Below are 13,228 nucleotides of genomic sequence, written 5' to 3'. Positions count from 1 at the left end.
GTTTTTCCCACTTCTGTGTCTCCATATGCCTCAGAGAAAGCAGAGTGTTGTCAAGCTGAACCTCCAGCTTCTGTTGCCGAGGAATGCATCATCTGATGTGAGCACCAGCACAAGACAGGAGAGTTTTAGGTCTGTGTTTTCATGTTTTTCATGTTTTTCTTCCAAAATTTTTTTCCATGATGGTTTGTAGTAAAAAGCTTAACACTCCTCTTTGCTGGGGGTGAAAATGGGCAATCTTCCTTCGATGAGGGGCACTTGCAGCCTGACTAAGTTGGTCTGACAGGCGTTTCCCTGAGGCAGTCAGCCAAACAAAGCTGTGCTCAGACACCTGACCTGCAAACACGCCTGAGAACCCCCCAAGCTGGTGAGTACCTCATGCCAAACTGCCAGGACCAATTTCAGGCCCTGCTAATGTCAAGAGACAGAAGAAAAGGAGAAATCCCCTTTGGCAACCATTGTCCAGTGAACACTGGCAAGAAGAGTTAAGCGTAGAGAGAGTCTGGGGGATTCAGCTATCTCACTCCCAAAACGTCCAGATCTACAATCAGAGCTGAGGGACAATCCTGACCTTTGCCTGGCATTCACTTCTGCTTTAATAGACAAAGTTAAGGAATGCTGCTGCTTTCATGTAGCTGCTTTGTTCCATCCAATGGGCTGCTGCTGGCAGGCGTTTGGAAGAAGGCTAAAACCTTCAGTCAGCAGAAATTGTTTCCTGTTGATTTTCCAGTGCTCCCTGTATTTTTAACTTTGTGGGTTTTGTAGCCCGATGACTTCCCTTGGCTGGGATTTCAGCTCTGAGATCATCTCCAGCCTGAGTTTACCTTGCAGACAAAGAGGTCTTTGAAAGCAGCCCATGCAGATAGAGTGACAGGTAACTATGCATAAAACAGGAGAGCTTAGCTCCCCGTGGCCTTGCAGAGTCATTTGCATTAGGAATCATGGAACAGAAGAAGGCATTGCATTAGCCTGATGGTGTTTTATGCTGGCTTTGCAGCAGTGCCAGTGGCTGCAAAAACATTCAGGGCAGGAGCAAACCGCGTGTGACAAACGCGACACAATCTGTCTTGAAGAATAATGTAATGAGACTGTGGGAGGGGAAATATTTCATACCTCTGTGAGGCTCAGCTATGAGATGATGCCCACAGCTACTTTGATCATAGTTTTGTCAAAAATGCCTCCTTCAGGTGTTAAGAATCAGAAGACTCTCCAAATCGTTTGGACTAAACCTTAAGGTACTCTCAGTTTCCATCAGTGTCCTCTGTGTGCTGGAGATCTTTTTGGTGAGCTATTTTAGAGTGTCTGATATTTTAGAGTTTCCTGATATTAAAACAAGGAAGATTTTGTCATTAGTAGAATAGTAGAAATGCCTGGCTTAGTAGCTATGCCTCTTAGTGATTTAAGGGAAGCATGTGTTCAAGGTGTATTTTAAGCATTTTTCATAGGACAAGAGAAAGTTGTGTTGGAAGGACTTCAAGACATCACACAGTCTTTCTCTCTTTCCTAAGCTCTGCCTCTGCCATTGTGTGTAGATACTACATTACCTTTTTCAGTCTTCCATAGGTGAGGAACCTCCTCAGGCAGCCTTAACAACAATGGAAAATTTTCCCAAAGCCCAGTCTAAATCTCTGCCTTTACCTTTTAAGACAGCAATTTTTTTGTGTCCATTACTTCTCTCTGCAGAACCCAAAGACTTATTTCTCAAAGACTTGCTCTTCCTTCTTTTTTTTTTTTCCTCTTTTTTTTCTAGACAAAACTAGTCCCATTCTCGTAAGATTTTCTTGTAGATTACGTTTTTCAGTGAATTGATCAGAGTTGCTGCTGTCACAGGGATTCTCTCTGGCAGGTCCACAACTTTCTCCATTTGTAATACTACCAACCATATGCTTGAGTATGGATTTGTCACACATGCAGTAGTGTGACTATTTTTTAACTCATATTCTGGATGAGATCCACTGTAATCCTGACACTGCTTTGTCTAGGCTACTGACTAGCCTGGTCCATGCCATGGCTTAGGCACTTGGGATGAGGAATTGCTACTGTATAATCAAATCTCATACATTCCTCTGTGGATTTTATGCCTTATTTTTGGGTGAATCTTCCAATATGTACAAGGAAAGGCCCACAGGAGGCTGCATTCCTAAAGCAGCACATTTCACTACAACCATTCAAAGCATCTCAAGGGGAAAGCAAGCAATCCCTAAATCCTGCACAGGCAGAAAGGTGGGCAGAGAGTTTGGATGTCTATGGGATGAGGGTTGAGGCAATGCATGCATGCAGAATTAGAGATTACACATTCTGGTTCCCGTGTCTCTTCCTGGGATATTTTTCCTTGGGCAGGCACCCTGCTCCCCACCTGCCCCCAGTACCAGGATTGTTCTCTGGGAGAAAAGAATGAAGAGAATCCATCTGTGATGTGAATACTGCTTTGTGCTCCAGGAGCAGCTTCCAGAGTGTTCTTCACAAGTCCTGAAGCTAGCATGCATTCTCCTAGGCTAGAGACAATGCTGGTGCTGAAGGCCCACATGCCTTCACCTGTGTGAACACCTTTTGGTGCATCAGCTCTGATGGCATTCAGAATTGTCTCTTGAGCTTTCATTTCAGAAATTATGTGGCTGCCTGAAAATTTGAGGTTTAGAAAAAGCACATTTCTAACTATTTTGATCCCAGGAAATGGCTCAAAACCATGAACTCTTTAAACTTCCAAAAGCCAATGAAAATTAAAAAGAAATAGTATTAATTTAAGAAAATAATGATTTTAGAGTAATTCTTGCTAGTTCTTCAGGCCCCTTTATTCGTGGTTTCTGAATGCATGTGGCAAACTATGAGAATTCTGTTACTGTTCTTGAACTGCTTTCTGGCATTCAGTTGGAGAAAAACCCAAACCCTAAACATATAATGAATAAAAATTATACCATTGTTTGACAAGAGCTAGTTTTCCTTTCATCACACACAGACCTGTCAGATTCTACCTTTTGAAAGGACCATTTTACACCACACATGAAAATACCTCTTTAGGGCGGGAAGTACAATGGAGCTGGAATTCATGATTTGTATTACAATTATTTTCTGTGACTGCCAAGTACAACTTTTTTCCTGACAAGGCTGCCAATGGAGTCATAATCTATACCACAAGACTTTTCCAGAAGCATGTACATAGGAGTTCACTGAATAATCATTCCCTGAAAATAAACTGAACAGTGGGAACAAGTGAATGAGCTGTGCAAGAAAAATGTGTGTCAGACGGACAGACGGACCCACCTCGTCACAGCAGGAAATGGTGGGAAGGAGACGGGTGGACAAACAACAGGAATAAAAATGTAGATGGATCTTTTGGCTTCATGACTGCTCTTTCACACCTTTCACTCCACTCCACCATCAGTTAGCCAATGCCAGGAAAGATGTCTCTGTACATACTAAAATTCCTTTGGGAAATATCTGCAGGACAGGTATCATGAAGGTGGGAGACTCTCTCTAAGAGGCGCTGCTTGCTCTTGCCTGCTGTGTCTCTCATTGTTCCATGAAAGGGACAGGACTGGAAAAGCCCATCAGAGCCATAGGGCACACTTGGTACCGTGTCATGAAACCCTTACTTGCACCAAGGTATTTTCTGAAAGCACTCATGTCTCCTTTATCCTCTTCTATGGCAGGAGGAACAAACTCAACTCTTGCAGTCTCCTCTCACAAGCTAAATCTCCATGGCCATCCCAGTGATCCTGCTCTGCACATCTCCTGCTTTGTAGCCATCACTCCTCCAGACAGGTGTCAAGTGTGCCCCTCATGTGCCCCACCCTCAGGGTCACGTCTGTCTGATGGCTCTGTGGCTGTCCACGACTCAGCCCCATCTCTCTTGCCCTCTTCTGCTTCTCTGTGGGTGTGCTGGGGATGTATGGCCACGAGGCATTCCCCTGGGACGTGGGACATGTCTAATGCCCAAGGAGGCCCCACACAAGGTGTGTCATAATCCAAATGGAAAACCCCAGAAATCCTTAGAGCACACAAGGCTTACTTTCCTCTGGGACTGGACAGAGATGGTGGGGAAGGAGGTGCTGAATTAGTTTCTCTCTAATGAAGGAAAACATCTGACAAAGCATAAGGCCTATGGTATAATTCCTCCTCTTCCTCAATATACTGTATGTATATATATATATATATATACACACACATTCCTCAGTGGCTCCTAACGCCTCCTGTCCTCTGGCCAATGAAGAACTGAGGAGATAAAAGCAAAATTGTTTTTGTGAGAGACTAAAAGCAATGTGGTCCACTCCCCTGGCACTTTAAGATTCTTCTTTAAGTTCAGCTTAGCCTTGGAGCCATTTATTCAAACTTATGCTTTTCATTTCTAAAAGAACTTTTTTTAGTATTTGTATTTCTAGACAAAAGAACTAGAGATGCATACACTGCAGTTCTGAAAGCTAGAAATCACCAAGGAAGTAAAAGCAACAACATGGATCAAAATCTAAGCAGCTTATTTTTAGCAAAAAATAGAGATAGTATTTTTAGATTCAGCTGTTCTCTTAAAGCTTAGAGATTTACTCACACTGAGTAAAACTTAAACCATCAGGGTTTTAATCAGAATAGGTCAAATAGATTTTAACTTTTGGATCAGGGTTTCAATCAGTCTCATGAATAACTATTGTTGCTACAGAAGTGGAAAAATACCCAGATAAGCAAAATGTAATCCAAACTGCCTCCAGAGAAAAAGGGCCATGACTCAGGAGGGTGGACTGGCTTTACACCACCAAAGCCTTTCACCTCTCTCCCTGCAGCCAGCAGGAAGAAGGCAATGGCACTGCATGCCTGCTTTCACTAAATGGTGGAAAATAATAAATCCTGCAGCCTTTAAAGCACATCATAATTATGGTTTCAGTGTTACACTGAAGATCAGAAGAGAAGAAACAAAGGTGGAAACAAAGTCAGGCTTCACATTCGTTTTAATGAATGACAGGAGAGTGGTGTACACATCACAGTGTCCCTGCCAGCTCTACTCTCATCCACTGGCACCAGGTGATGCCCACAGTAACTCCTGTCTTTTCCTGGGGATAATTGGTATGAAGAACTAGGGCCTGGGGCTGCTATCAAGGTCATGCAATCAACTCAGTGCGAAAGAACCAGAAAACCTTATTTGAGAGTCCATAAAACTTATTTTCATACAAGCTGAGGCTTGCAGAAGCAGCTCCCTGAGCAGCAGGATGGCATTGAACAGTCTCTCTCCTGTGCATTACCCAGTGTCTAATATGAACTGGATTCACCTGGTGCAGAAATTTCATATCTTGAAACTTCTGCCTGTTTCTCAAATTCAGCTGAAGTGAGCCAGAGCTGGGTGTGGGGACAGACAGAGCGGGACAGCATGGTCACATATTTCCTGCATTCCTCAGAGGAGAGGGGGACAGCCTGGAGAGCTGGCAGGGGTGTACAACCAGATTAGATAGCTGACTTCCCGCTGCTGAGACAGGGAGAGACACTGCTGCTTTCAGCACTCCTGCTCCTTTACAAACAAATGATATAGCGACTTTCAAAAAAATATCACCTACTATCCTGTTCTACTTCCCCCTCAGATCGCTAAACTGGCATGCTTAGAAAGAATTAAGATGTAACAGATATGGAAATGAAAGAGGAGGAGAAAAAGTTCAAACCAACTACTGAACATCCTGGAAGAATGGCAAAAGAGTTAGCATGGTCAGTAAAAATAAGGCAATGGCTTTTTCCCAGTGTGGTTTTTCAAGAGAATTTAACATTTGGATATTTCCTTTCATGCTTTCTGCCATTCAAACTTCTTTGTTATTTAGCTTTTCAGATCAAAAGTGGTTTTTCTCCTATAAAATATAAAAAAAGTTTCCTAAGGCAAACTGTATTTCTGGCTGAGTTAATAACGTGTGGTTATCTGAAACAGGATCAAATGGAAAAATGAAAAACTAAATGAACTTACTGAGCAGACCAAATGGTTCAAGAGGTGCCTAAGAGTCAAACTCTCTGATGGAGAGTTTATTCAGAACTGAACAGCCTGGCTGTTAAGGCTTGTGCACCGTGGCATAGTCTGTGCCATTCAGGGGAGAGTTATAGGACTGAAGACCGGTAAGATGGGAACTCACAGAGAAAGATGTGGACCATGCTGATGAACATAGTTACTCCCTTTTTTTCCCCCTCTTTCATAAGAAAATTGTGGAAGAATTTTAATTTTTCAGGTAGAAAAGGTCAGCATTCAGCTTCAGGGGATCTGCTCCCACAACAGTTTAGGCTTCTGGACTGCTTGAGGATGAGGTGAAGAAGCTAGAAATGCTCCAAATAAATAGGGTAGGAGCAATGAATGAAAATTAAATATCAAGAAATACTGAGCAAGGATGGATGGACAAAATAAGAAGCCAGAGTCTGAAGGAAGCAGTGCTTCTCTCTTGACCTTAACAATACACATGAGAGGCCTGGGGTCAGATTCAAAGACTGCCCTTGACAATGCAGCTTCTGTGTTTCCTTGGAGAGACAGTGATCCAGATGGGAAAAGTCATCATCCCTTCTCCTTCTGAGGTCTGGAGGAGCCAAGAGCAGCTCCCTGCCCACTAAATGGAGGCTGGGCTGCCTCACGTGAGTGGCAGGGAGGGGAAAAGTGGAAACAGCCGGGATCCTTGTTTTCCATTCCTCAACTCTCCTACCCACTGGGGGCTTCATTCCCTTGGGCAATGCTGCAGTCATTGTGTGGGCATTTAATGAAAGCTGCAGGGGCCTGGCCATGGTGCTCACCAGTGAAATTGCATTATGGTCTTTGCTTGCAGCAATCTGTTGCCTCATCTAGAACACAGGTGTTCAGCCTACGTGAAGGATTTCAAGAGGTGAACTGGGAAAGCCTCCCTACCAGACTCAGTGGGGAAATGTGAGCAGCTACCTTATGACAAGGGTCACAGCTTGATCCCCCAGCAGGGATCAGAGTCCACTTCTGACCTTCTGCACTCACCAACCATTTGAAGGCAGCTACTTTATAAGGACCTCAAGTGCAATAACATTTGAGGAGAAGGATTATGAGAGGAAAAGCAGAGACTGCAGGTTTAGGAAAGAATTAACAGGCTGTTTTGAAGAGTACCAGGTCAGCCTTTGAAGCTGAACCTGCTTTGAGTGATGGAGAGGGTTGGATCAGAGGCTTGGAGGAAAAACCGAAACCATTTTTTTTCATGCTTCTAAGTGAGTAGTAGATTTTTAAATTTTTTAATTTTTCCTATTCTCTTTTAGGATAATTGCTAAGGCAGCCAACAAAATAAAGACTTTGATAAAGAAATGCCATGAATAATTATTCTTGCTAATAACACCCAGACTGACATGTGTATGATATCAAAAAAAAGAAAAATCTGTCCCAGACACAGTTTGATCAGACCATGTGTGCTCATGAACAGTCATAGACAATAGGACAAGACTCCTTTGAAAAGAGAAGAAACACCTTTTCAAGGGCAATGGGTCCTGAGAAAGTCTTAAAACCCACTACATTAATAATCTGTACATGCACACAATGCAGAATCAACAGCCTTATAAAAACAGAAAATATCAGGTCATTCAAACAACATTCAGCAGCTTTCTTTATCCACCCAAACACTTTTACAGTCCTAATGAATATAAAAGAAGCATATGATTCCCTCAGGATCACCATCTTATCTCTACATCTCTCTCTTCTTATGTCTGCTTTCAAGTTGGGTGCCTGAAGAAGATGATTATTAATAATAATAATTTCTCTTTTGGCAACAGCACCCAGTCTCAGTCAATATGGGACTTTTTTTTGACGGACACTGCACCAGCACACAGAGCAGGGGACAGACCCCAACACGAAGAGGCTTCAGCTGAAATGAATGTCTGGTGCCAAGGCTAACAGGGAAACAGAATGTGTCCAGTGCCCAGCACATTAAAAACAGGCTATGAACCTCATGACTGTTCCTGGGACAGATTACATCTCCCTAGCTGTGTCCACACACATTCCTGAGAGAGAAATTCACTTGTCACTGACCTGTTCCACTCGGATATCAAATTCTCCATTCACCTTCTTCCCCTGGAAATATTTGGCCCTGCAGAAGAAACAAGAGAGACAAACATGGTTAAATAAGATTTTTGGCTTTCATTACATACTGGTTTGCTTCTGCATTTCCCTTTTTGCTGAAGAATTTCTATCGGGGTCACAGCATGTTTTTCTAATTCCTATCTTCTTTTAGCTTTCTGTTCTCCAGGAGAAACCTGCCAAGGCAGATGAAAACCACATTGGAAAGTTCCTTCAAGGCTTGTTACTTTTTCATTTAATTTTCAAACTGAAAACCAAATGTTCTCCTAATCTTTTCCAGAGAAGAACTCTAATCAGTGATTCTTTGCTATATCTCATTTAATACTCAATCTTTATTCTGTAAAAGGAGAGCAGCATATGGCACAGCATCAGGAACTTCTTCTGATGTTGAGCAAGGAGCTTTATCATCCCAGCTGAAGTACTTGTGAAGCCTGTTCTCATGCTCTCTCACTCCAGAGCTGCTTTCCACTTCTGTTTTTTGGCTATTGAATTTGGGAAACTGTATCTGCATCTCTACAGCGTCACTGATGAAGGATCTCTCCAGAGCTGAGAATCTGTGTTTGCTCTGGGGATGAACACTGCTGTGAGAAGAACATACACCTTCCACCACCTCTGTTACTATCTCCTCACACTATGCAGACAACAAGGCACTTGTAGTAGGTTGCTCATGTGAGGGGAAGGCTGACAGTAGTGCTGGAGAAGAAAACAGAGGGAAAGGACAGGCAATTTTAGCTTTTTGTATTCGTATTTGTATATAATGCCCTTTATATTGATTGGTCAGTGGGGAAATTGCCAGTATAAACTTCCCTGTGAATATTTCTCCCCAGTTCTCCCTCTCACCAAACAAACTTGACAGAAGAAAATATTAATTTATTTTGTCAGTCCTCATCCCTTATAAACTTTCAGAAGGCCATGTAGGCTCCAAAGGGCTCTTCAGTTTGGAAAGCATTGAAAACAGTTTAGTCCTGCAAGAGCTGTTTCCAGAGACAAAGTAACTCTGAGTTCTGTTTCCAATTGGCAAAGGCAGGACAGCATAAAGAAGCAAAGGAAAATGAGGGGAAGCCGGCTTTGCTCCCTATTTTATAGTATAAGGAAAAAAAAAAGCTGGCTCACATTTTTACTATGTGTCTATTTGTTCCAATAAAAAAGGAGAGACAGTAGGAAGGCAATTTTCCCCATGGCTGAAACACACTGGTTTATAGCTGAATGCTCCCCTCCCCCAGAAATGTGACGTGTAAATGAAAAGGCTGAAAAAGTTGTTTTGTCATTCTGGCTCAAAATGAAGTAAAAAATTTTCATTATAATAGAAAATACATTAAATATGTCAAAAGCTTTCTGCTTAATTCTAATAAGGACATCTGAATGCTGTATCACACTTCCCTTCCCAGACAGCCCATCCATCAGTGTGGTGCAAATAAGACTTCTGCATAGGTGAGGGACTGTGTAGCAGCCAGGTGTAACCAAGACCAGGTGACTCAAACAACCCCTGTTTAGTATAAAAAAGCAGATCTCTGGCCATTTTTCCTTCTTTTTTTGAATTTGTGAGCATTGCATGAAAAAACCAACTCAGCAGACAAGCTAAGACATCACGCCTCTAACAATAAACAGGAACTCTAAATGCACTTAATAATTCCATTAAATTTCTGGAGGCATGGCTCAAGAGGGTCTGGCAACATTCCTCGCTCCTAAACATCAGGGAGATTGCTGGAACCAGTGACTTCTTAAAAAGTGCAATAAGCTGTCAGAGGGCTCACAGGAACTGGTCTGAAATTTGAGGCACACTATTCCCTGGTACAAGTTTGTTTATATTCCCAGCATGCTCATAATAAATATTCCTTACCCACATTTATGAAACACACTTCCTCCCTCCATGGCCTCTCTTCTTTGTTGACCAGCTGCTTGCAAACTCCTTGGTGATGCTTTGCTTCAGCTTGTAATGAAGTGCAATTACCACAGTCCTCAGCCTGGTACAGAGGCAGCAAAGAGGCTTCCACTGCCTGGTCCAGGAAATTAGCCTCCATGCAGTTACAAAATCATCCTTATCCTCTCTGCAGTCCTGGCTGGGCTTATGGATGGTCACACAGAGGGTGCATCCAGTGTTAGGAGTTGTTTGAATAGTGCAAGGGACCTCAGCTTAGACAGCGTGACCTCTCTGTTCTATCCCACTTTCCACACAGGTTGTCTCATCCCATGTCCCTAGAACTTTCCTTTAAAGGCATAATATATCAGTTTCTTTCTAAGACAGCCCCCAGGAAGCTTAATCTGCTCTGAGTGTCCCTAAAGGCTACAGGTGCTAAGCAATTTGCAGCCAAATATTTTGGTCCCCCATCATTTTGACACAGCCCAGGGTAAGAATAAAACATTTCTTACTAAAACATCTCTGAAATGGATGGAGTGATGCTTTCAATTTCTACCTGGAGTTTTGGAGCCCCCGGGCAGTAGAGGCTATCACACTGAAATGAAAAATGTCCTTAGCATCCTCCTGGAGCCCCTCAATTTTTAAGCAAGCTGGAATCATTGCTGATGTTGTGGAAGCATCATATGTCTTGCAAAAGTGAGGCCCTTGTGGTCAGTTCTGCACAATGTCTGAAATGGCTTGTAGTCTTTACAGTGGACATGAGACAGGAAAGAAGGACCATGCTGCTGTGGTGGGGATGCATGAGAAAGAGAGATGGATGTTTCTGGAAGTCTCATGGCTGTACAAGACATTTGTGGATGCTCTCTGCCCCAAAACCACCTGAGCAAGTCTCTCCCAGACCTCTGTCTAGGACCTGACTGCTGCAGAGTTATCTAGGCAGCTTGTAGTGCAGCAGAGGAGCTGTGCCCAGAAGACCAGTCCAAAAATTTTCTGGGAACCTCGGAAGTGTCCCCACTCACCTTCAACACAGCAGCTTCCAGTGATGAGAGGAGCAGCTCACGGCCCCAGGAGGGCTCAAGGTCCCCAGCTTGGGACACTGGACAAGCCACTTGCCACACAGACCCACTGCCTCTCCCAGGCAGTCTGCAGCACTGACCACTGCCTGGCTGGCCACCCCTTTATTTTAAAGCATGTCAGATGTTCAGCTCAGCAGAACACAGAGCTGTAATTTGGCTAGGCAGGGTGTGGATGGGCTGGTGCGGTTGCTGTGATCTCAGTGAATTAGCACGAAAACATGTTTTGACTGAAGAAAACTGCAGGGCCACGCTCAAGAGCAGTTCCTGGGTGGGATTTGTAGAGCTAGGCAATCCATTTAAATGTGGCCCCACGGACTGGGAGGGAGGAAGCACCGTGATAAACAGCCAAAGGTCTGCCCTGGCTTGCAGGGAAGTAGCTTGCCTTGAACCCTTCTCTCTTTCTGAGTAAGAAGCTGCATGCTCTGGAAAAGGATGTATTTTCTGGGTGGAAAGATATCAGACAAACATAACTTTTGCTTTCTGTCTCAGCTCTGACATGATTACAGGGGCATAAGAAACCCAATGCCGCCTCTTATGAAGTAATCTGGAAAGGATAGAAGTTTATTTTGTGGAGATATTCTGTAAACCAGCCCCAGTCTGCCTCAATTACCATGGTTGGAGGAAGCATGTGCAGCAATTTGCATTATATGGAGTCAGATATGGAGTGTACCTTTAACAGCAGCAAGGAATAATAAATGATAAATTCACCTCCCATTTACCTACCTCGGGCTAATTCATAGATTTTCAGATCTTCCTAGGAGAGGCCTCAGTGGAACTGATACAGCAAATATTGGAATGCTGTCTTGGAAACTGGGAAGCCATTCTTCAGATGAATTAATAAGCCTGAACCCAAATTCCCTGTGATGTGAGTGAACCCTGACTCACACCTGCATCACTGTTCAACAGAGGCCTTGAGCTACAAAGAGCTGGCTTGTACCTTCAGCCCAAAAATGGGCTCTCCTCACTGAGAGCATGCAAAGGAGGACACTAGGATATTGTAATGCCAAAGTCCTCCAAATCCTCTGACTGGGCTTGTGCCTCTGGATCAAGACACAAGAAGCAAAGAAAGCCAAACCAAACTTTTCATGGAAACCACTTCTTATCTGGAGCAGGAAGCAGCCTTCCCTATGCTGTGGAGGGGCCAGAGAAAAACACGATGAAGAGAGAAATGCATGGGACTCTTGGGGAGAGGTGGGCAAGGGAGTGGGTGGAAGAAAGAAGGAGAGAAATGGTAAGAAGAGGCTTGGGTAAACAAACCAAAAGGCATCCATGGGCAAATTCTAGAATCATCTGAATTATTTCCCTGGTATCACATTACACATATTTCTCTCGAGCCCTTGGGAAAATAAGGCATGTAATTTCTTTCTGGCTAATCCAGGAAAAGGCGAGGCTGAAGCCCCCTGGTTTGGGTGTGGGGGCACCTCGGGGAGGATGGGGAGGTGGTGAGCCACTGTATAAAATCCCTGAGTCAAAGGGCCTGGGGGCCCAAGTGATGCACAAGGCACTCACTGTATGTCCTCATTGTCTCCTTCATAAAAGGGGCTGGGACTGGGAAAAAGGAGGCAGTTTCCAGGATACTGGCCAGCAGCTGCTGGAATGCCCCGACCCCCCCCCCCCCCCCTCCAGCCCCTACATGCTATAAGGGCAGCAGGGAGGGCAAGGGGGAGGAGAGATGCATTTGTGCCCTTTTTTTTTCCAAGAGTGAAAATAAGGAAGGTTTTCCTTTTAGGAGCCAGTTCTCACCCGCTGCACCACTTTTCCCCACTTGAGAAATTCTCATCCGTACATAGTAAGGAATTTTGAGATGCTCAACTCCTGACTGCCCAGAGCATAGGAATGAGAAAAATCACTTCATAAAAATGCTGAGGTCTGCAAATTGCTGAAGCTTTTGCCCACATCTACTTGGCCCAGAGATCTTTGTGCAGTGATCAGCTGTGAGATGGACTGGTTGGTAACTAACACTTATTCTGCAAGAGTACCTTGGGGGAAGGGGTGGGGGTATCAGAATGGTGAATAAGAGTGATGAATGTGTGGTTTGACACCTCAGAAAACAAGGTTTGAATTAAAAATTAAATGGACCAGTGGCAAGTGCAGAAAGAAAGAAAAGGTATTGACATTGTATATACTGGCAGGGAAGGACCAGTGAGTAAATCTCAGGTTTGTGGTGGGTCAAAAGGTAACCCTAAATACACTGATACTTTGCCAGGAGCTCCAAAGAAGTTTCAGCTCTATCCCTGGGACACAGCAGTGCTGTGACTAGCCCTG

General features: G+C 43.8%; 1 protein-coding gene across 2 annotated transcripts in view; it reads right to left on the bottom strand.

Annotated features, from left to right (window-relative positions):
• The window catches only part of SYN3 (synapsin III), a 183,621-nt gene that overhangs the window by 144,114 nt on the left and 26,279 nt on the right, over positions 1-13,228 (bottom strand). For both annotated transcript variants that reach the window (XM_088165370.1, XM_014876966.2), the window contains one exon: positions 7,982-8,039. In XM_088165370.1, coding sequence (XP_088021496.1) covers positions 7,982-8,039 — 58 coding nt within the window. The remainder of the gene's footprint in view (positions 1-7,981; positions 8,040-13,228) is intronic.

This window comes from Sturnus vulgaris, chromosome 5 (assembly GCF_052056855.1).
Source record: "Sturnus vulgaris isolate bStuVul1 chromosome 5, bStuVul1.hap1, whole genome shotgun sequence".
Lineage (NCBI taxonomy): Eukaryota > Metazoa > Chordata > Aves > Passeriformes > Sturnidae > Sturnus > Sturnus vulgaris.
This window is presented reverse-complemented; position numbering and strand designations above follow the sequence as displayed.